Here is a 22,742-nt window from a genome sequence, read left to right on the forward strand (position 1 = left end):
GTTCTTTTGTTTATAGCATAGGTGGCAACATGATTGAGAAATGAGTACTTGTTTTAGTAGCTTGTTGAGCAATGGATTATGCTTTTGCTTGCAAGGAATAAAGCACCAATGCATGCATGCCTAGATTTCCTTATTTCTTTCTTTTCTATATTATAATCATATATATATATATATATATTTTAAGAAAAATGTCAACAATTTTTACTTCTATTTTCTAATCTAATTGATCACATCGTTTTCACGAGGCATCATTGTAAGAACTATTATTTTTATTTTTGTAAGAACTATTATCATTATTATTTTGTGTGTTTCTTCCCAGTTTTAAGGAATACCTTTTGTGTGTACATGTGTCTTGTTAATTTGTATAAGTTTATGATATGATTAAAACTATGTTACGACAAATTTCCCTCGTTCATCATTTGTGTCCAAAAACTGGAGTTCAATTTGGTCCCTCAAAGAACCCTACTACCACTATGCATGCCCGGAATGATCCAGAGCCGTCTATAGTCCAATCAACGGTTAGGATCATTCCCTGCGATTGGCTGCAACAAATAAATTAATGTTATATTCACACGGAGATTGCAGCAGATGTCACAATAGCGAGGCACATTGCGATCTTTCTAGAAACTTGAAACGGATTTAATTAAAGAAAGGCAGATCGAAAAGGGAGAAGGGTAATATTCAGACATCCTGTGCAGATCGATCGAGGAGAAATCAATCAAGTCATGCAGCTACGTACTTTCTTCTATACATTACATTAACTAGTTCTTAATTCCCTTTGACGTTCGATCTATCAGTAGCCGTAAGAGTAGCTCATGTAATTGTACGACCTGGACCGGACATTCTGGTTATTGTAGACCGGATCTCCGTAGTCGACAGCCTTTATCACCATGGCCTCCCGCCGCCCGTCCTGTTCTTGCACGGCCCCGAACACAATCTCGTTCGTCTCGCTGTTTTCCTGCTCGTAGTAAGTCCGAGGGCTGGTTGGATGGTGCTTCTGATGGTGGTACTGCTGCTGCAGCTGACGTGGCGGCGGCGGGGGCTGCTGGTGGGGGTGGTGCTGGTAATCGCCGCTCCATCCGCCGTAATAGGATTGGCTGCTGGGCTTGAATTGTCGGGACTTGTCGACGAAGTTTTTTCTTGGAGTGGGTTCTCTGGGGTCGATTGGCGGCGGAGCGTCTTCGTGTGGGATTACGAAGCTTTCCTGCACGGGCCAGGTGTTGCCGCCGTGTCGGGACTGGTGGTGGTGATGCTGCTGCGGCACGTGGTGGATGGGCTTCCGCTTGAAACCTGTGAATAGGCCACCGAAAAGCTCGACTACGGATGAACACGTGTAGACGAGAAGTTTCCCCATCGAACTGAATACGCCTTCTTCTTCCTTATCGTAGTCTTCTTCTGTAGGAATCAACGGCGGCCTGACTGATTTCGGTGGCGGCCGCCTCTGGTATTGGTCAGGCGCTCCGTTCCTGACATTATCCTTTACAATGGAATGCAGACGTCGAAAAATTGCGATTCAGTGAGAGCTGTAAAAAGAGCTGATCTTTTTGTAAACAGCTATGGCTTCGGGTACTTACAGTGTTGTAAGAGAGAATAGAGGCGATACGGCGCTGCAATAAGGCCAGCATGTAACCGAAGAAACAAGCTGCGGCAAGCACTGCTATTCCTGGAATTGCGATAAGAGATCAGTCTTTGTGGTACATCTACATGACAGTGAAATCAAAGGGAAGGAAATAAGAAATTCGATTGAACAAGTTCACATTTACGTTTACGTACCCAAATGAAGCTCACCGATGTTGTCCTGGTGCACGCAATCGTCTTCACGGAGTTGGATCTCACGGATCGCTTGATTCCCTCTGTCGATGACTAGAAGAGAGCAGCTACTTCCGACATAGACCACATCGAAATCGTCTGAAAACTTTGCATCCTCACTTGGCCCGTCAATATGCCCTCCGCCACGGCCTGATTTGCCTCCAGCAATCGTTACAACTCCTGCACCAAAAACGAAACATAAAGATTAGCATCTCGGCAGGAACAGTGAAGATCAAACAACCATGGTACACATTTTCTTGATTTACCAGTATCACTGATCTTCCTGATTGCCATGTTCATTGTATCAGCAATGTACACGTTCCCATTGTCGTCCACAGCCAGCCCTTTCGGGCGATTAAGCCGAGCTTCTCTTAGCTTCCCATCAACATGACCGGTGTAACCGTCGCCTGATCCAGCAACCAACTTCGGCCTACTATCTGCATCCAGCCAGGCATTTTGCAATAAAAAGAACACATAGAAGCCCATTTAACTCATCGTCTTCACCATATTTATAAAGAAAAGAAAACAGAACTGCAGCTGTTTGTATGAATTGCAGTTCATCAATGGCAAGTGCATCTCGGCCGTTGATCAGGCAGAGTTTGTTGCATCCTATAATCTAATAAGAATGTGGCAGAAAGCACAAAGATTTGAACTTGAAACACAAGCTAGCAAACTTTTCCCTGTATGAAGATGCAAAGCTAAAAATGGCCTCAACACGAGCCTACAAAGGAATAAAGAGATGTTTAATTTGTTGTTGGATAAAAAGTAGCATAGAATAGCAAGAGAGAATCAAATCCGGAGAAAAACATGGACAGAAACCCACGAAAAAGAAGAACCTTCTTCTGCCCAAAAGCAACTCCAAACCCAAAATCCAATTCAAGACAAAATCAAATACCATGAGTCATCTCCAAGAAAGGAATTCGAAGCAAGAACATCAGCAATCTATTATGCATCGTCAGGCCTGGAAATTAAAGAAATTAACCATGGATGAGATCAAAAGTTTATAGCAACTCACATCTGGAAAAGGGAGTGGAGATCTTGTGGATGTTGCTGTTTTCAGAGTCCAATATGAGAACATCGCCATCTGGTGAGACCTCCACCGTGTAAGGCTCAATCCCAAGCTTGCTTCCATCGAAGACAGTTTCAACGGTGTACCCACTTTCGAATTTCATCATCGAACGGCTGGAAACAGCTGAAATCCCACCAAATCACATCATTTACACAGAATGATCTAAGGAATTCTCAATAGAATGCGGGTTTATAGAAATTATTCTTACCACTTTTGGGATTTGGTTTCAGCGACCACAGCCGCTTCAGAATAGTGGAGGCGACGTTCGTGACCATACCACTAACAATTTCTGCATATCGTACCAAAAGTCCCAATTTTTTTTCGAGAAACAGAATATAACAATGAAGGGTAAAAGATTAGTGCTTGACAGAGGGATCCTCAAAACGACGACGTTTTGTGTATAACTTTTGTACTCACTTGCGGCGGGCAATGCAGAAGCAGATGAACATCCAGCAAGAAAAATCACAACGAACACTGCAAGAATGAAGTACTTCTTCCCCATTGTCCGATTTCCCTTAGCGAAGACAATGGGAGTTTCAACGAACTGCAGAATGTGCCCGCAAAATTGTCCCCCCTTCGTCTAAATTAACACTGTACCTTCTTCCATGGGTAATAAATGGAGTAGAAAGAGATAGGACATCAGGTGATGAAAGAAAAGAAGAGAGAGAGAAATAGGGGCAGTGAGAGAAAGTGGGGAAGTAGTACAACTGAAGGGAGCTCTGTTCAAGACGACAAAAGCAAAGAACTAAGTTAGATAAATAAGAAGTAAAGATGAGAGCTTTGAGTTCAGAATTAAGCCTAAGTACAGGCTAAAGCAGCAGAAACATACTGCTCTTTCGTATCTGTTTGTCTTAACAGCAGGCAACACCTCTGATTTTGTCACTTTGTGGAAGCATGTGTGAGATTCGCGTGGGGTGAGGTGGGTTAGGTTAATTCAGAGGATTAAATGAATATTTTCTCTGCCATTGCTTAATACCTTCCTGTTAAAACTTCTTTACTGGCGATATCGTTGGTTGTATTCTAATCATCGCAGAAAAACGTCATATTCGAACAGCTTAAGGAGATGGAGTGATCGAAAACAGTGGCAATTATTTTCAAAATTAAAGCAGGGGAAGAGTCGTTGGGAATGCTTTATTGGGTTTCAAGAAAATTTGGGGTAATTAGCGTTATCAAAAAATAAAAATAAAAATAAAAATTGGGTAATTAGAGCCCTAATTGGATTTTTAGAATTTACCTATCGGGCTACAAACGAAACGGCCCACTAACTGTAATAAATGAGGCTAAGCCCATCGATTGCTTCCCCGAGATTCCCGCGTTCCCTCGCAGTTTCCAACATAACTGGAAGGAGAAAAACATGTGAAATATCAAATATGGCATTCGACAGGAGCGCCATGGATGCATTTGCTCGAAGCCGAAGGTGTTGTCCGATATCCAGCGCCGGAGCATGAATGCAGGTTTCTCTCCCGCTCTTTCTCATACTTATTAAAATTTTCATAAATTAAGTAGATTTTCATGGCATCGTAGACTCGTAGTATGATTTCCGTGAAATTTTGTAATTACTTGTCATGAATCGGTGATGCTTAGGGTTGGTCTCACTATTTGCAATTTTCACGAGTTTTTTTGTCAGGAATTTGTGCGTATCGCTGTGTTGTTGATTGATTACAGGGAGAGCTCTCTCTCTCTCTCTCTCTCTCTCTCTCTCTCTCTCTCTCTCTCTCTCTCTCTCTCTCTCTCTCTCTCTCCCTGCTGCTTTTGCACAAAAATCGCATAGTTAGCTGAAGGACCACCATATTCGACTGATCTTCTACAGTTGATGGAGTTTACTTCGTCGATGTAGGATGGAAACTTTTCTCATAAGTATCTCATTCAATAAATATGTTGGCATATTTCTTTTTGCTAGTGCTACAATAAATAGTTTCTGGGAAGAATAACGAATATCTTCCCCTATTGGTTGAGCTTAGAAGCTCTGTTTTCCTTTTGCTCTTGTAACTCAGCTACGAGTTTGTTCAAACTATGCCATGAAGATCCACCTTCTGCCATAGCTTTCCTTGCAGCTGCAGCTACCTCCTTCACCCTCTTCCTCAGTTCATTCGCCTTTTCTCCCTCCATCAGCTCTCTCACTGTTTCCTTCAAGCTCTTCCCAGTAACAAATCCTTTTGGAGACTTGTCAACCGTATTGACCCTTAAACCAATTTGAATCTCCTCTACAACCACCTTCGTATTTAGGTATTGTTCGGCCATCTTTGGCCATGCCAGGATGGGTACCTCTGCACAAATTCCTTCCAAAACTGAGTTCCACCCACAGTGGCTCAAGAACCCCTGCACTGCAGGATGTTCAAGAATCTCCCTTTGATCAACCCATTCGTTTACTAGGATACCTCTTTCGCTGACCCTGTCTACCAAGGCGCCATTTTGCTCTAATTCACTCTTCTTCACTACCCACAAGTAGCTTACATTAGAGTCTTCCAAGCCAATCACTATTTCTCTCAATTGTTCCAGCGGTACTCTAGCTTGAGACCCAAAGGCAGCATAGAGGACCGGGTAACCCTGGTTTCCCTTCTTGTCGAGCCACTGCATCCATTTCGATCGGTGGCTTGGTGGAAGCTCTGCTCTTGGTGGCTTTGCCAGGCAGAGGGGTCCAATGCTCCAATATTTAACTTGAGTGTTGCGGTTCAAGTAGTCCGCGTACATTTCCTCGAGTTCGTCGAAGCTGTTCATCAGCATGCCCTGGCTTCGATCCATAGCTTCCATTGACTCAACGATGAAATCTAGATGCGGACCTCTTGGATCTTGTTTATCAAAAGGATGGTCGAAGTCGTTCCTTGAAAGCTTGATCCAGGGGAATTGAGTGAGCGTGAAGGGCTCATCATCAGACTCGTGTAGTGTGAACAAGCCATTTGCAGCTGCGTCGTGGCAGACTGCAGAGGTGTAGTAGTTCATTCCCATGTAGCTAAGCCGAGGGATGCCGAACCGCAACGCTGATTGTAGGGTCCAGGGGAGGAAGCCATCTGATATGATGCAGCAGGTGATGGAACAAATAGTCTCAAGTTCCTTCTCGAACATGGGTTGCATCTGCTTTAGGCCGTTAACAAAGGGAATGAATAGAGACATGGATGGTAGCCTGTCAGTGCTTTCGACACCCGGTGGAATGCCTGGTAAGTTATCAGGGAATGGGAGGTCGACAATGGAAACATGATTGGTATCAAGGCCGGAAAGAAAGTGAGAAATGAAGGGGCGATTTGCCGGGGTAGTGAAGATGGTGATGCGTACGCCGCGCTGGTGTAGCAGGCAGGCGAGGTGGAGAATTGGGATGGTGTGGCCTTTCGACATGAAAGGAAACAGAACTATGTGTGGCTTAGAATTATCGGTAGAACCATCCATTCTATCTCTGAGTTTCTTGCTGCCTTGCCTTCCGACCATCTTTGAATAAATAGGGGTAGATGGGTAGAATCTTCAGCTCTGTTTTTTCATGGGTTTTTGAATTTTGTATCACGTCACTGCTTATATAAAATAAATATGGAGGATTAGGTTCGACCCAAATTTATTTAAGAGCTTATTTGAAAAGTAGCTGCCTGCTCTGTTGTCCAACTAATACTCTTTAATTGCATTCAATGGTAATGATGGTTGGAATGCTGTATAGGAAAATTAATGACTAATTACAATTACACCTACATAATTATTGTTGAATCGAATGCATCGCGGTTGAATTCACATTTTAAAAGGAGTTGTTTTAAGACTTTGGTCTTATAGTCATTCTTTGAAAATACGTGTGCGGATTGTCTTCTTGAGGGAGGACAACTAAATGCGATGCGGTGGCGAAATGTGAATGTCATCATCACCGGTTATATAATAGTCATACTGATATTAGAAGAAGGGCAATAATGGTTGGCTCGGTTTATATATACTCCGAGCAGGTTTACGTTTTGGTCGTCGTACCGTATTTAATGTTAATAGAATTTAGAAAGTTAATAATAATATATTTCCTTTATTTTAGTATTTTATTAGTTAGCTGTATATAAGAAATTTTGATATTTTTGTCAAATGTATGTATAATGGTATATTTATAATTTAAATATATGATTCTTTTGATTAAAAAAAATATTTTGAAATGAGATGAAAAAAATTGATAAAAAAAATACTTTGAATTAGAACGGAGAAAGTATTATAATATTATTCTTTTATTGTAAATTTAAAATTAAAATTACATCTATATAGTTAAAAGAAATAAAATATTTCTTAAATATTTTAATAATTGTATTTCAATAAAATATATAATATTTATATTATTTTTTAAAAACAAAATTTTCAATAATATAAATAAATAAATAAAAATAGAAAATTCTAAATATAAATTTAAATATTTATTTATTGAAAAAAATAGAAATAAAAGAGTTTTTTTAATAATTACACTTAGGAATTTGATTTAATTATGTACACATTTGCTTTTTGCACGAGTTTTAGAAATATTAATATTATATTGGATTGTAACTAGGAATAAAGGAAAAACGATTAAAATAATCTTATTAGTATTTGTGTGATATTAAGATAATAATATCTGAGTAATATAGTGTAATATATAGTAAGTAAGTTGTAAGTAATATAGTGTAATATATAGTAAGTAAGTTGTAAGGGTATTTGTAATGTTAGGTAGGTAATACAATTATTAAAAAAAAATGAATACTTTGTTATGAGACGGACTAAAATGAAAAAAATGAATACTTTGTTATGAGACGGACTAAAATGAAAAAAATGAATACTTTGTTATGAGACGGACTAAAATGAAAAAAATGAATACTTTGTTACGGGAGGGAGGGAGTATAAATTTAGAATTTTAATTTAATTTAATTAATTTATTTTGGGTCTTTAGTTTTGCTTTAAAGCCATTTCTTTTATTATTTAATTTAATATAAATATATTATTTTATATTAGAATATTATTTAAATTAACAAATAAATAAATTTTAATAGTACATATATATTATAATATTATATATATATATATATTGTAAAAAAAAGTACCCAAAGACCTCAAAATTTATGAAGTCGTGGGCATGGCCCCGGCCTGGCATGACGGAATCAATGTACTTGAACGAAGACTATAACGTGAAGGAGGGTGTGGAGTTGACAAGTGGAATATGAGATTCCATTTGGAGTGATGGTAGCTATTTTATTACTATTGAATTCAATGGAATATGAGATGCAATTTTGAGTAATTTTTGGAAAGGGGTGCATAGGTACGCACTTGAAGATGCAGATAAAGACATGAAATAAGTGTGAAGCCACAAAATAAAAGAAAAACGCGACAAGGAGAAGAAGGGTTAAATCATAATCATAATCATAATCATAATCATAATCATAATTAAGCCGGGAGGATCATACCGTAATTTTCCTCTTTACTTCCCAAAAATCTAGAAGGTTGCCCCTTAATATAGTCACGACTAAGGAGATATTGCGAGGTCTTTTGAATAAAAATATTTTTTATAAATAAATCGCACATAAATTTAATTATATGCAAATAAAATATTTTGTATAAAGATATTTGTAAGTATAGTTGTATTATTTTGGAGAACGTTAGGGCAACCTTTTCAAGATTGGCATCTATTCAAGGTAGCGAGGAGGTGACGTAAATTTGTCGCCACAATCATAAAGTGAGAAATTGAATCAACACTATAAAGAGAGTATTTGAACTTGGGAGAAGTTACGTATTCATGTCCAAAACTCGTGATGGCCACTCAATATTTGTTCCTCACATTTTTCATGGTCTATTGTTTGAGATGAAAAAATATTATAGAATTTGTGTGGTTTTGATTTGTGTTTGAATTTTTTATCTAAATAATGTTTTGACATGATATTTATAACTATATGTATATTGATTGAAAATAGTGAAATAGTAATAATTTTGTATTGAAATCATGATAAAACAAATCCTATTGGTTAGTTGTTTTTTCAGCTTTAGTTTGGACTATAAATTTTCATCTCAAATAATTTTTTATTTTAAACTCTCATTTTTTTATAAATATATATTTTTTGACATATAAAATTTTAAAATACTTAAACACTATTTTAAATTTATTTTAATCAAACACACCCTCAATTTGTCGGGGTCCTTTCTTAGTCGCTTCAAGACTCTGACTTTGAAAAGGGGTGAACGATTTTTCTTTGAAATGGTTGTTGATGTAGATATTCTTGATGTTATGTTTACGGTTTAGAATTTAAGGGAAGAGTACAAATAAATAAAATAAAATAATATGTTACGTTTATTGCATATCAAATTGTGGTGGCATTCATTTGTAGGCAACTTGCTCGAGCTCAAGCACACAACCACATATATTTCATGCCAAGTACAAATAATGCAAACATATACCACCATAAATCTTCTTCATGGATTATTGTGAAGTCAAGACTGAGATGAAACAAAAACGCAATACATATCTAAAAGCAAAGAGCCATTCATTCCTTTTTCATTCACAGTCGAATTGATCTATACCTCAATTACTCAAACTCAGTCACCTTGCCCAACACCATAGCAAACTTTTACCAGTTGATATGTACATGTGTAAAAATTGTGGATCCAACTCCAGATGATGAAAGAATAACACTCACCAAGTCCCATATGTAGTGCTTATGCTAAGAACCTGAAACAAGTCCCTCCCGGGCATTATTGCTCACCCGAAGAACAGCTTGAGCACTCAAAGGCGAAAGCTTTGATTGGCAGAACTCTTCCCAGGACTCGGCGGGATGCCCATCAGATGAATCAGTATGCAGTTTTTCATATATGGATTGCAAGTCCAGTAACAGGGTACGAGCAGCATCCCTCGACCCGGGCAGCTGGTCGCTCAACTGGGATGCACCAACTTGTACCAGTTGGTCGATTCCAAAAGCTTTAATTTCATCAGGTCCCTATAAGAGATTAACCTTACTTGTAAAAACAGTATAAAGAACTTGTTGGGTTAAGCACTAAACTGGAAATAAAGCATTTGGAGCTTGCCATTCGTTGTACACTTCGAGATATGCACATAGATGCCTTAGCCCGAATTCTAGGATTCCTGTTCTTGACATAAGGTTGCAATTTGGGCAACAGTAAGAGAGGGGAAACTGAGCTGGTGAGGGCTATTAGAGCATTATCAGCAGCCTCACATACGAATCTCTTGTCTTGTGAAGATTTCAGCAGAAGTTGTACGAGCTAAACAAGGACAACATCATGGATGGGAATTAGTTTGAAAATGAGTAGGCGCAACCGTTTCTCGAAACTAAAAATGCCAATAAATCACCAGGCAAGAAAAATAATGTTACCAGTGGATCCACTGAATCTATGATACCATCGTTGTAGACTTTGAAAATGTCAACAGAAGCCATGATTGCTGTTTTACAAACAGCACTTCTTGGATTCTTCAATGATTTCACCACCAAGGAGATTATGTCGCCCCTGTTTTGTTAGGATTAGAAGTCACTGAATTGGAGTTTCACTAGTTCTAGGCATACCAAAGACCAAAAAATGCAGGGTACTTACAACATGCCAGCAGTGGATTCCTCATGAAAAATAGACAATCTACGAACATTGTTGAGTGCTTCACACACTGAAACCCAGTCTTTGGAGCCTAGTTCTGACAAAAGTTTCTACAGACAAGAATGCAAGAGATGAATGAAAGGATTATAAGATTTAAGTGACTGACTAATCCTCAAGGATGTCAATAAGAATAGATGCATTGCAGAACCCTGAATTCACATCCGGCATTATACACCACCACACGAGTTTGTTATCAAGAGATTTAGAAGAAACTGAAAGGTCTTACCTTTAAGCAATCCTCAACATCTTCCACATCCTTCAAATCCTTTGAGTCGATGTACTCTACTTCTGAATTTGCCACCTCTGGTCCAGAATCCTTTGTCCCATTTTTCTCAATAGAAATGTCAACCAAAGAGTCCATAGTTTTTCTTTGTTTTTCTCCAGTGTTCTCATTAATGGCTTCTGCAGAAGGTTTCATCATGTTTCCAATATTGGGAATTCCGTTCAATCTCTCAGGCTCGGGCACTTTACTGACATCTCTGAGAGCTACATCCGACATAATTGAAATAAAGGGACCTGAAATAAGAATGATAAGTAGCAAAATACTCAGATTGATTCACAAAATCGAATATTTATTTCCCTATTCACACAAAAGCCAAGGGACAGGCAGCCAGAGCTCCTCCGGCAGAAGTTTCTTGTAGCATAAATAGCTCCAGATGAATGATTAAAAACCTTTTCTGCCAATAAAGGAGCTAAAATTTGCATTCAATTCATCATGTAAATGATCATTCTGTAGACCAATCATCCATGGAATGAAGAAGCAATACAAGAGCCAATGTGGTGAACAATATTTAACTTGAGTGAGTGAATGCAAGCAGCTTTATCATCCAATTTCAAGAATACTTATGGATAAATATTGGAATTAATAAGAGACGGAATGTTGTACAATAGAACAAGAGAAATCATAGTTCGATGAACACACAATCATAGGTGCACCCCCATCTTGCACCAGTATTGAGTATCCTCTAGTTGAAGAAACTACAACCTAGAAAATGCAGTTTTGTTTGAATTTTAAAATATCACTTTAGTTAGTGATCATATACTAAAAGGTATGCACATCATGTATACTATTTCTATATTATGCACACTTTCCCAGCCATTACACCCGATTCCATGCTTCCACAAAAAGGCAATAAAAACCATATATTTTACTTAAAATTACATCATTCTTATAAGTCCAGGAAACACAAACTCTTTTAGCTAAATATCTTGTAATAAAAAATAGAAACTAATGCATCATTCGACCAAAAAAACAGACCTTCAATTGCTTCAACTTCAACATCTTAATCATTTTGAATTTTCTATGTCGGTACCAAATTAAACAGAACTAACAGAGCAGCAAATACACATTGGTAGAAAAAAAAAAATTAATTTACAATCCATAGTTCAAAACTAACCAAAAGTAAAAATTAAATAAAAGTTATTAAATCTCAAATCTTCCTCCCGTCACAGATCAAAACAATAATGGATCACTCAAATTCAAATTAAAAAATATAAAAACAAGGAAATAAAAAAGTAAGAACAAGCGCAAGCCAATCAAATCTGCAACCTAAAAACTCAGCGGCATTACGAAATCCATTCCCAGAAAATCCGGTTAGCGATCTAGTGCTGAGGGTTAAACACCACCAAAAAGTGAAATCAGAGAAAATGCAACAAAAGAAGAATCCAATCGATCATATAGATGAACTGAAGAAGAATACAGGCAAGATCTCTTCAATTTATTGTCCTTCAACTTCCAAGCCGTCAATAAAATCGATTAGCATACGCAGATTCAAGTTCATTCTCACCAAATTTCGTCTAACAACTTAAATGCGTAGTGAGAGAAGAGAAATTACCTCAAAAACGCAGAAGCAGCAGCAACGGGATAATGGTGGAAATATTTATTGCGATTTGCGAACCGAAGCTTGTGAAAGGGCCAAATGCGCCAGTAGATCAACTCTCTCTCTCTCTCTCTCTCTCTCTCGCTGTATATATGATTTAAAAATAAATAAATAAGAAGAAGAAAACGCATATGTAACCGGCGGGTGCAGTAAAGACAGACGGCGGGTTTTGTGGCCGGCAGGGACGGTAACGACTGGCACGAGGGTGTGGAATTCCATTTATGCCCCTAGGTATTCTCCACAAAGTCAAGCGTGTGACAGATGACGTAAGCATCAATATCTATGTACATCGGTGTTTCACCACCATTTGAATTAATCATTGGGTGTTCATTGGTACTAGTTTAGTACTAAGATCTCACTATTACAGACTAATATTTAATTATTTACAGTAGTACTAAGCAGTAAGCAGAAGCAAGGACGGAGCATTACGGCGTCGTTTTCAAATCCAATTCCCTTCCGCAGGTATAGCAATGAATGCACGTGGTACTACGACATCTCTATTCTGATTATTGACCTGTGTAGTAGAAATTAATTGGGCTAAGAGAAATGTATCGTTTATGGGCTTATAGTAATAAATTTGGGCTGCCCATTATGTGACATCAAAATCAAATATGCTTCTCTGACTCAATAATATATATATATATATTTAACTATTGGTAGAATAAAAAGTGGAAAAAAGATATCATGATTATTACAATTGTGGTGGGGATACAAACCACCACATGGATATATATATATATATATATACTATTTCATTTGTCTCTAATTTGCATTAGCAGTACCCTCCACTACTTTGAGCATGCCTCAACTTCCCATATCCAAAATTAACGTTGGATTTATATATACACTAACACCTTTAATGTAAACTGATCCAATATGTTTTTTCTGTCATTCAATTTTTATTTTTTTTTATTGTCATTTAATTTATTTTTTTTTAAAGTAATAAATCTATAATTTTTTTTATAAAAATTTTTTTTACCTAAAAAAACTTTCTATTTTCACTGCTAGAAAAAAGGTTGATAATTGCGGAAATTTGTCGCAAATTTTAATCTGTGACAACTAAAAGTCAGGAAAGTAATTTCATGACAAATTTATGTCACAACTTTTTGTTTTGACTATTCCGTAAATAATATTTGTTGAAAAAGCTACAAACAACTTTCTGTGACTATTTAAAGTAACGACTTGTGTAACGAAAATGTCCAAGATATTTCTATTCCATGTCTTTTGATTATTTCGTCACAAAAATTGTCACGAAATTTTTTCTTGACTATTTTAAGTTGCGGCAAAAATAACCAAAATATTTCCAACATTTTAAATTATTACAGATATTGTCATAGTATAATTTTTGTGACTTTTTAAAATCAAATTTCACAAAATAAGTAACGCAAATAACTATAAATTTTTCTTATTATTGTTTGTAGCTATTAAAAGTAATAACAAAATAATAAAATCATCTTCAATATCTTTATTCAATATTGTTCGTAGCTATTCAATTTTTTTGTTAAAAATTCATGATGATATATTAAATAAATATGTATATATTTTTAAAAGATAAATTTATAATCAATAATATTTATATAGTTAAAATATAATAACAAACAAAAAATAATACTTTAGAGTAGATAGCTAAGTTGGAATGACAGGTCGTGTAAGTCTTTAATAACTATAAGGTCACTAGTTCGAAACCCTTCGAAAAATAGTGTGGTACGAAGTAATTCCGAAAAAAATAATCGTGTGTGGTTGCATTGAACACAAATTATAATATAATTTTTTTTTTCAAAAATATAAAATCACGGAATTGTTACAGCTTTTGTTAATATAAAGTCACAGAGGTGTAATGATATTATTTTGTAACTTATTGTCACGAAAATGTCACAATTATAAAATATTAATGAAATTTTGTTGCAGCTTCTGTTGCTATATAAAGTCACGGACATGTCATGATATTATTCTATAACTTATTGTCACAAAAATGTCACCACTTAAAAAAAATCACCAGCAAAATTTAACGGAAATAGTTCCGTATATTTTTTCGTGACTTTTTAGTAAAAAGTCACCAATTTATACTAAAACCGTGACTTTTTTTACCGCAGCTATAGCCTAATTTTCTGGTAGTGTTTTTATTTTATTATTTTTAAAGTTGGTACCCAATCAAATGAATATATTTTTTTTCATGACTTTGTATATGTCATATGATCGTTTAGAGAATATGTAGAGAAACAGAGATGATATTGTTGCAAAGTGACGTGCATGTATTTTGAGAGGAGATTGAAAACCACACGTAGTCCTTTCAACTCCATGCACTTATTTTGTCGTATTTTGTTTTGTTTTGTTTTGTTCCGTCAATTGAATTTTGGTGTCCGATTGCTTAAAATTTGCCAGCTCAACTCTTGAGATGGGAATGGAAGGCGTCAAATTAAAGGCATGGAATCTATATATATATATAAACACATCAAATCAAATGATATATATGTGTGCGTCGTGTATTCTTTTTTTATTTCTTTACTGCCGATAGTGCCATTCTGATGGCTCTTGACGTTGATTCATTAATATTTCTATATATATAAATACTAATGGTATACTTATAATAACTCAAGCATTAATTGTGTGGTCTGAACCCCATCTCAACAACTTCTCATGTTAAATAAGTAAAACAGATCATATCATTGTGTGTCTCGATCGACTTTCTAATGAGTGTTATTCCATCAACATATAGATAATTATATAAGAACTATTACACATAGAAAAGTGTGAATGTTTATATATTTATAGAAAAATTTTGCGGTATCTTTTAAAATTTTAAAAAAATATATACATGGTATCATCATCTTCCGTTTCATAATTTACTGCGTCTTAAAATAATCATTCTTGCATGGGATGTAGCACAGCACGATCGTGCGAGTTTTTAAAAGTCGTCGTATCATATTCATATATATATATATATATATATATAGCACTGAGGTACGTACGTACAAGCACTCGTTATATTTTATTGCAGCAGCGGGTTTCGTATAGACGTAATACAGCAGCAGCGACATGACATGACACACATTCATTAATTAACTAAGAATATAATTAAGAGTAGCAGTGGCTATCATTCATACAGTAATTAATTAATTCATTATTACTCTATGGACCAAAGTAGTGCTGTGGTGTGGTGTGGTGTAGACCTTAATTTGTAGTACAATTGGAAATCAATTCAGGACCAGATACACCAGCCAATGGCCTGATCTTGCTCCTCGAACACATCCGGGAAGAACCTCCGGCCGTCGTCGTATCCGTCATCGTCCGGGAAGTAAGAGTCGCCGCTGTCGAGATCTACCTGCGGGCTCTCCTCATGATCCACCACCGCGCTGCTGTAATTGCTGCCGCTGCTGAGGCGGTCCTCCACCTTCAGTTGCGGCGGCGCAACTGCTGCATCACTGGGGTTCAGACCCGCTTCCATTTTCGGTTGCAGCTTCTCGGTCAACGAGCGTAGCTGCAGTTTCACGCATTAATTAATTCAGTAGTAGCTAATTAATTCAATCAATCTAAGAAAAGATACTTACACTTTTCAAGTTGTATGTGATTAATGGAAACGTGCACTCATAAAATGGATCGCGTGCAATTGCAAAATTCTAATTAAGAACGAAGATATAATATATATATATATATATTATGGTGGGGTTTAGGACAGATACTATATTTGAATCTGATGGAGGATAGCGGTAAGGACGAATCTTATACCATGGGTAGGATAGGGTAGGGCCTATCATCACCTGGGCTGGGATGTGTGGGTGACGAAATCGCACACACCAACATTGTTGATCTAATTAATTAATTAATTAGAAGAGTGAGCACTTACATTTTGATGATTGATATTAATAAATTAATTAGAAGATAAATGAAGGAATGAATTGAATTGGATTGGATGTACCTCAGCTTTGAGGTGATGGTTTTCCTTGAGAATGGAGTCGTAGTTAGAGGCAAGAGAGTCATAGGAGGATCTGAGATGATCATAGTCCCTCTCGAGCTGCTTGGTCTTCCAGCGGGCGCGCCGGTTCTGGAACCACACAGCCACCTGCCTCGGCTGCAGCCCCAGCTCCTTGGCCAGCTCACTCTTCCGCTCCGGCTCCAGCTTGTTCTCCGCTTCAAAGCTCTTCTCCAGCAACTGCAACTGCAACTCATGCACAATATATATACCTTACACCTTACAGCTTATGCCATGCATGATCTACAGAAGATCTCTTGGGGAGATTAATTAATATGAGTAATTAATTTTGGAAGAGTCGAGACCTGTTCCGCAGTGAGGCGGCGTTTCTTCTCCGGCAGCTGCAGCTCGTCAAAATATTCCTCGTCATACAGCTCTTCCGGTGATCGGAAAAATGGTCGCTTCTTAGACGGTTCCTCCATGTTCACCACCGATCTCGCCCCTAATTAATCAGTAGCACCACACATAGATATAGTTCACAAGGCCAGAATATTTTATAGGAGTATATATATATATGAGAAAACTAGCTCTACTAGATCTTCCATATCCAACATGTTCCCAGAAATAATATATTCAATGAAGAAGTAATTACTTCACGAATTGAATTCCATGTACCAAAAATTGCGAGTTTGTACGGACCACGGTGTTTAATGAAAGCCTAGTATACCTCGAGAAACGGAGTCTCCATTCCCGAGAAACAGCATGTTGCTGCGGCAAGAAGGATCGAAGAAAATCCGACCGGATTGCATATCTCCTTCACTCAGATCCCCGGCGAGCACTCCCAATCCACCAGGCGTATATATGTGTATGTATATAGATAATTAAGGCGCCCAACTCTATTACAATACTCTTCGCATATATAATATGGTGCTAACGTGCAGAGTTTCGTTCAGAGAGCCAAAACCTATACTTAAAACAGCATTAGCTTGTGGCGGAAGAAGCTGGAGCACCAAAGCAGTCTCGCCGGAGTTTCCAACGGGAAGACGCAAAATCCCATCATGCGCAGCACTACTTTTCCCAGCTCCGTTGGTTGACTCTCAATTTCGTCTCCGCCGCGAAACCGATCAAGCTCTGTGACTGCTCGGCTATGGACGTTACCGGAATTCGGTTACCGGAGAAGCAGTACAACGCCGGCGAGGATAATTTGGTAATTTACTTGAATGGTCAATCTCTGCTAAAATTTGATAGAAGAGGAGCCACGAGGATTTATATCGGATTCTCTGTTGTAGAGTTACTATTTTGCCCAATTAGAGTTTGGAATATATTCTGCGGCGGCATGGGTGATTTAGTAAATTCGTTTGAAGATATAATTGGGAATAGCTAACTTGCGCCGTGGTGCGCGGAACGCATCCGGGCCGTCTATCTACTGTACGATGTGGTAGATAAAGCGTCCCCATACTCTACGGTCGGCAACTTGTCGGATACGTATACAGCCCCCGCTGACGTGGCATTTGATCTATAGTCAACGCTAGTTTTCTAATTAAAATCTTCATGGTTAATTATAGACAGTAAAACACAAATATAGTATTATTATTTAAAAATAATGAAAATGAATATTAAGTGTAATATATATATATATATATATACTAAGTATTATTTATTATACACTGTTTAAACAGGTAGGTCTAATGTTCCGTAGAAGTTGCAGGAGAACCACACGCAGTGTGGGCCCAGAGAATCAATTTATCCTTCTTCTATGTATAAAATAGAATAATAATCGCAGTCATAATCATAATTACAAACATTATTTTTTGTACTCAGATCTATCTTTGAAATTTTGTCAGGCCACTGAATATGTAATGACCATACCTTATCGTTGCAGAGAGACAAAGTTTTCTGATATTAGAATTACTCCAATAATTTTAATTAATAAATTCATGAATTTCATTCTCATTGTATATGTTTATATATATAAATTGAATTTGTGGAAGAAATGAAGTTGGATTGATGGTAGTGGAATTAAGGATGATTTGAGACAAGAACAAATATTGCATGTGTTGAATATTCCATATGCTACTGTTGTATGGTCCACTGGCCATGTGTTTGCACAGTCTCGACTTCTCTGGAATTGTATTCATATCATATCCTATTCCTATACTATATGCCATGCTGTATGGATGTGAAATTATACCCAACCATTTTTCTCCTTCTTTTAAATAAATAATAATAATAAAATTATACCCAACCATTTTTCTCCTTCTTTTAAATAAATAAATAAATAATAATAATAATAATGTTGGTCGTCCCCATCGTTGTTGTTGTATTTTCCGGTCCGAAGAAGTAATTTTTCATAGTCCATAAAAGCAAAATACAAACAAAAAATATAATCAAATTCCAGAGTTTGTTCATTTTACATTTAATCATACTTTTTTTTTTTTTCTATTATTCAATTCTTGTAATTTCTTATAGAAACAAACTGTCTTTTCTAATAAAACATTATATTAAAATAACATTGAAATTTAAATTAGAATGCAAAAAATCCTAAATAAAATATAAAATACCACACCGCCAATGTTGGGGTTTGTGAGTAGGTTTGGATTCAAAGTAATTCTGGAAAAAAATTTGTATTATTTTTAATAAATATAAAATTTGTACAAATTATATTTGATTTGAAATTAAAACGGATCATATTCTTTAAATGGATCATTTGATTCTCCTTTCAGATCGATTTGTTTTCCAACTTGGTTTTCTATGGCCCCTTTGATCTGAAGATATTTGGTCTTCGGTTTGATTCTGCCGGACTTTTGAGGGTTTTGGTCTCCGTGCAGGCAATTTGATCGTCAACTTTAGATTTGATGTTTTTTTTGGACGATCCGAGACTTTGATATTTGATTTGACTTGGCCGCCTTTTGGAGTGTTTTGGTCTCCGTGTAGGCGATTTGATCATCGGCTTTGGATTTATGTCCTCTTTAGACGATCTGCAGCTTTGATTTTTGGTTTGCCTTTTCCGCCTTTTGGAGAGCTTCGATCTCCGTGTGAGCGATTTGATCATCGGCTTTGGATTTGATGTTTTCTTTGGATGATCCGCGGCTTTGATATTTGGTTTGACTTTGCTGTATTTTGGAGAGCTTTGGTCTCCGTATGGGCGATTTGATCATCTGCTTTGGATTTGGTGTCTTCTTTGGACGATCTGCGACTTTGATCTTTGGTTTGTCTTTTCCGCCTTTTGGAGAGCTTCGGTCTCCAGGTGGACGATTTGATCATCGGCTTTGGATTTGATGTCTTCTTTAGACGGTCCACAACTTTGATCTTTGGTTTGTCTTTTCCACCTTTTGGAGAGCTTCGGTCTCCGTGCGGATGATTTGATCGTTGGCTTTGGATTTGATGTCTTCTTTGGATGATCCGTGGCTTTGATCTTTGGTTTGGCTTTGCCGCTTTTGGAGGACTTTGGTCTCCGTGCAGGTGATTTGATCATAAGCTTTGGATTTGATGTCCTCTTTAAACGATTTGCAGCTTTGATCTTTGAGAAGGTGGATTTTGTGCTCCATAACGCTTTTGATGGCATGTCCCTTTGACTTTTGGATCGAAGAGGACCGAGTAGATGCTTTGGTGAAGAACGCGATGAACACCTCGAAGCTTTAGGATGAACTTTGGATGTTCTTCCTTGGCTTTGATGGACACTTCAATGGCTTTTGGAGCTTTGATCCTTGAAGAGGTGGATTTGGTGCTCCATAACACTTTTGGCGACGTGTCTCTTTGACTTTTGGATCAAAGAGGGCCTAGTTGATGCTTTGTTGAAGAACGCGATGAACATCTTGAAGCTTTGAGAGGAACTTTGAAGACCTTCCCTTGGCTTTGACGAATTCCTCAACGGCTTTGAGAGCTTTGATCCTTCCTCCGGCTTGGACATACAACGAAGAACGTTAACTTCATCGATTCGTCAACCAATATTGGATCATTTGTCCAAATTAGTGACTTTCGATGAAAAAAGCTTCGAAGGACACAAAGAACAATACAAAGAGAGTTTAGAGACTTACCCATTTGCTTGAATCGTCGATGAAACTTCGGTGTTTCAAATGAACTGGTTATGGCTCCTATTTATAAGGGATAGGTGCCTTCGGCTTCCTTTTTTAATGGTGTCACGTGGGCCGTTTTGATTGGCCAATAGGAAGATTTTATAATCTTTCTTTTTTCCATTAGATTCTCTTTTCCATTCTTGACGGATTTGATTGTGCACATTCCTTTCTCGCCAAGATCTTTATATCATTATCATTTTTTGGAATATATTAATTTATATACTTCATTTATTGACAAGATTACTTTATTTTGCTGTCAAATTTATTATGACTCTATTTATGCACGTAATATTTGTACGATATCTTCCATTTTAAGAAGATTTTTGCATTAATGGTTGATATTTATTGTACAAAAATTAACATATGTGCATAAGTAAATATCATATATTTATTTTATTGGAATTTTATTTTTTTCCAAAATACATGATATTTAATTGATTTTACACATATATTTTTAGTGTCTACAAAATGCCCCCTCGAGATTCTTTTACGCCAACGCAAAGCGTTTAAGGCGTGAATGAGTCTCGAAACATAAGTCAATTTATTTTTTGACGGACTTTTTTTATGGCTATCATTTTTTTTGATTTTTTTTAGCCAATATTTCTTTCAAAGGGTTTTTTTTTTGGACGAGATTTTTTTTGTCCAATTGATTTTTTTTTAAGCCCAATTTTTTTTGGACTTTTTTTTATTTTATTTTTGCATAATTGACTGAACTTGGAGTTATATTCCAAGTTGCCTACGTATCCGGTGAAGGAATCAAGTCATAACGTAGTTCAAAATAAATTGAATTTGTTTGTTTTTGTTAAACTGTTTATTCTCGTGTTAAGGAGTCTTGTTTCCCAAGAGATTGAAGAAATTTTATCCTTGTTTACAGGAGTGTGAAGAAAGTTTATCCTCGTTTCCAGGAGTGTGAAGAAAGTTTATCCTCGTTTCTAAGAGGGTGAAGAAAATTTATCCTCGTTTCCAAGAGTGTGAAGAAAGTTTATCCTCGTTTCCAGGAGTGTTGTAAGTATGATTGCCCCCACTGTTTGAAGTGTTGTATTTCTCGTCATCTGAGAAATCTTCAGTACGCGGTCCATACATTCCACTAGACATCATGCTCAATTCCATATCGTGAGCGCGAGTGGCGAGTTCTTCAAAAGTATAGGGTCGGATCCCTTGTATGATGTATTTCAATTCCCATTGCATCCCTTAAATGCACATTTCTATGCCGGAAGCCTCGGATAGACGGTCTTTGCAGTTGAGGCTTAGACTTCTCCAGCGGTTGGTGTAGTCAATTACTGGCTCATCTTTCCATTGGCGGTTGTTGGTGAGTTCGGTCATGCTGATGGTTCTTCTTGTGCTGTAAAACCGATTCAAGAACTCGTGCTTTAGTTGTTCCCAATTGTCGATGGAACCAACCTCTAAGTCAATGTACCAATCGAAGGCGTTTCCGTTTAGTGACCGCACAAATTTTTTGACTAGGAGGTCTCCATATGTTCCAACATCGTTGCATGTCTCGACAAAGTACGTTATATGTTGCTTTGGGTTGCCTTTGCCGTCAAATTGTTGAAACTTTGGTGGTTGATAGCCCGTTGGCATTTTCAGGGCATCAATCCTTGTAGTGTAAGGCTTAGTGTAAGTGTGCGCCGGCCTTGAACTTTCTTCGAATTCTCTTTTGAGTGCCCCCTTGATGTATTTGTCAAGTTGGGATACATGGACGAAGGAGTTGGATAATCCTTGAAATGGATTTGGTTCCGCCACTTTTTCTTTGTCATGACGTTGCTCCGCGGATGTTTCTGCTTTATTTTGGGCAGTTGGAAAAGATAGTTGCTTTTCGATGGCATGACTGGATTCTTCAGGCTTGTCCAGCTTTATGAGAAGTTTTTCAATGAGGGCGTCTTATTGTTGCATGTGTTGAGACATCCCTTCAACAATTTTGGTCAATGCTGCAAGTTGGTCTTCTATATTTGAAGCATTAATAGTCATCACCAGAGCAGAGTTTAATGTAGTTGAATGACTTGAAATTGGCCAATGAGTAGGTGACATGAAAGTGCCTTTGAAGTTTTGATCTTCCTCGCAGAACAGACTTTGATCCACAATCTTTGAGTCGTCAATATTTGAAACGTTGGTAGTTATCACCGGAGTAGAGCTTTATGCGGTTGAATGACTTGCAATTTGTTGAGAGGTGAACAGTGCGGCAGTACTCTTAAAATTGTCGTCTTCTTCATAGAGTGGACTTTGCTCTGTGATTTTTGGAGGAGTGTCTTCAGAGAACAACAATGCTCTTTTGGTCATCCTTCTTGTTGTCATTCCAACATTTGTTGCAGCGCTTAAGTTTTTTGATGCAGTGCATGCAACAGCTCCTTTGGCGGTGGTGGCTTGAGCAGCAGCTTTCGATGCACCATTGGACGCCTTGATTTTGTAGGAAGTCATTAGTTGTTGAAAGTTCG

At 37.3% G+C, this 22,742-nt stretch overlaps 4 protein-coding genes across 4 annotated transcripts; all 4 read right to left on the reverse strand.

The window, feature by feature from the left end:
- Window positions 1-617: 617 nt before the first annotated feature.
- LOC127244547 (uncharacterized) lies at window positions 618-3,627 on the reverse strand. Its single transcript, XM_051265122.1, has 7 exons — window positions 3,296-3,627; window positions 3,087-3,167; window positions 2,825-3,001; window positions 2,076-2,246; window positions 1,774-1,989; window positions 1,575-1,663; window positions 618-1,477 (listed from the first exon to the last, which is right to left on the reverse strand). The coding sequence occupies exons 1-7, from the start codon at window positions 3,378-3,380 to the stop codon at window positions 794-796; spliced, it is 1,503 nt and encodes a 500-aa protein (XP_051121079.1). The 5' UTR covers window positions 3,381-3,627; the 3' UTR covers window positions 618-793.
- A 910-nt stretch (window positions 3,628-4,537) lies between these two features.
- On the reverse strand, window positions 4,538-6,406 carry LOC127244101 (UDP-glycosyltransferase 90A1-like). Its single transcript, XM_051264436.1, has one exon. It carries the CDS (start codon window positions 6,296-6,298, stop codon window positions 4,823-4,825), a length of 1,476 nt encoding a protein of 491 aa, XP_051120393.1. The 5' UTR covers window positions 6,299-6,406; the 3' UTR covers window positions 4,538-4,822.
- Window positions 6,407-9,160: 2,754 nt separating this feature from the next.
- LOC127244107 (uncharacterized) lies at window positions 9,161-12,474 on the reverse strand. The gene is made up of 6 exons (XM_051264445.1): window positions 12,280-12,474; window positions 10,671-10,960; window positions 10,388-10,494; window positions 10,171-10,303; window positions 9,866-10,060; window positions 9,161-9,777 (listed from the first exon to the last, which is right to left on the reverse strand). Exons 2-6 carry the CDS (start codon window positions 10,941-10,943, stop codon window positions 9,505-9,507), a joined length of 981 nt encoding a protein of 326 aa, XP_051120402.1. The 5' UTR covers window positions 10,944-10,960; window positions 12,280-12,474; the 3' UTR covers window positions 9,161-9,504.
- A 2,816-nt stretch (window positions 12,475-15,290) lies between these two features.
- LOC127244518 (homeobox-leucine zipper protein HAT5-like) lies at window positions 15,291-17,481 on the reverse strand. Its single transcript, XM_051265073.1, has 4 exons — window positions 16,962-17,481; window positions 16,600-16,736; window positions 16,241-16,480; window positions 15,291-15,802 (listed from the first exon to the last, which is right to left on the reverse strand). Exons 1-4 carry the CDS (start codon window positions 17,041-17,043, stop codon window positions 15,524-15,526), a joined length of 738 nt encoding a protein of 245 aa, XP_051121030.1. The 5' UTR covers window positions 17,044-17,481; the 3' UTR covers window positions 15,291-15,523.
- Window positions 17,482-22,742: the final 5,261 nt, after the last annotated feature.

This window comes from Andrographis paniculata, unplaced genomic scaffold (genome assembly GCF_009805555.1).
Source record: "Andrographis paniculata isolate CXL003 unplaced genomic scaffold, ASM980555v1 Contig19END, whole genome shotgun sequence".
Taxonomy (NCBI): domain Eukaryota; kingdom Viridiplantae; phylum Streptophyta; class Magnoliopsida; order Lamiales; family Acanthaceae; genus Andrographis; species Andrographis paniculata.

Excerpts from the sequence above, each read along its gene's own strand:
- LOC127244107 (XM_051264445.1), bottom strand. The coding sequence starts at position 10,943 with ATGTCGGATGTAGCTCTCAGAGATGTCAGTAAAGTGCCCGAGCCTGAG. Across the intron at positions 10,304-10,387 it reads GAATCCACTGCTGGCATGTT|GGGCGACATAATCTCCTTGG; the intron begins GTAAGTACCCTG and ends CTAACAAAACAG. Across the intron at positions 10,061-10,170 it reads TAGATTCAGTGGATCCACTG|CTCGTACAACTTCTGCTGAA; the intron begins GTAACATTATTT and ends GTCCTTGTTTAG.
- LOC127244547 (XM_051265122.1), bottom strand. The coding sequence starts at position 3,380 with ATGGGGAAGAAGTACTTCATTCTTGCAGTGTTCGTTGTGATTTTTCTT. Across the intron at positions 3,168-3,295 it reads TTCTGCATTGCCCGCCGCAA|AAATTGTTAGTGGTATGGTC; the intron begins GTGAGTACAAAA and ends TACGATATGCAG. Across the intron at positions 3,002-3,086 it reads GAAACCAAATCCCAAAAGTG|CTGTTTCCAGCCGTTCGATG; the intron begins GTAAGAATAATT and ends GTGGGATTTCAG.
- LOC127244518 (XM_051265073.1), bottom strand. The coding sequence starts at position 17,043 with ATGCAATCCGGTCGGATTTTCTTCGATCCTTCTTGCCGCAGCAACATG. Across the intron at positions 16,737-16,961 it reads TGGAGACTCCGTTTCTCGAG|GGGCGAGATCGGTGGTGAAC; the intron begins GTATACTAGGCT and ends CTGATTAATTAG. Across the intron at positions 15,803-16,240 it reads ACCATCACCTCAAAGCTGAG|CTACGCTCGTTGACCGAGAA; the intron begins GTACATCCAATC and ends GTGAAACTGCAG.
- LOC127244101 (XM_051264436.1), bottom strand. The coding sequence starts at position 6,298 with ATGGTCGGAAGGCAAGGCAGCAAGAAACTCAGAGATAGAATGGATGGT.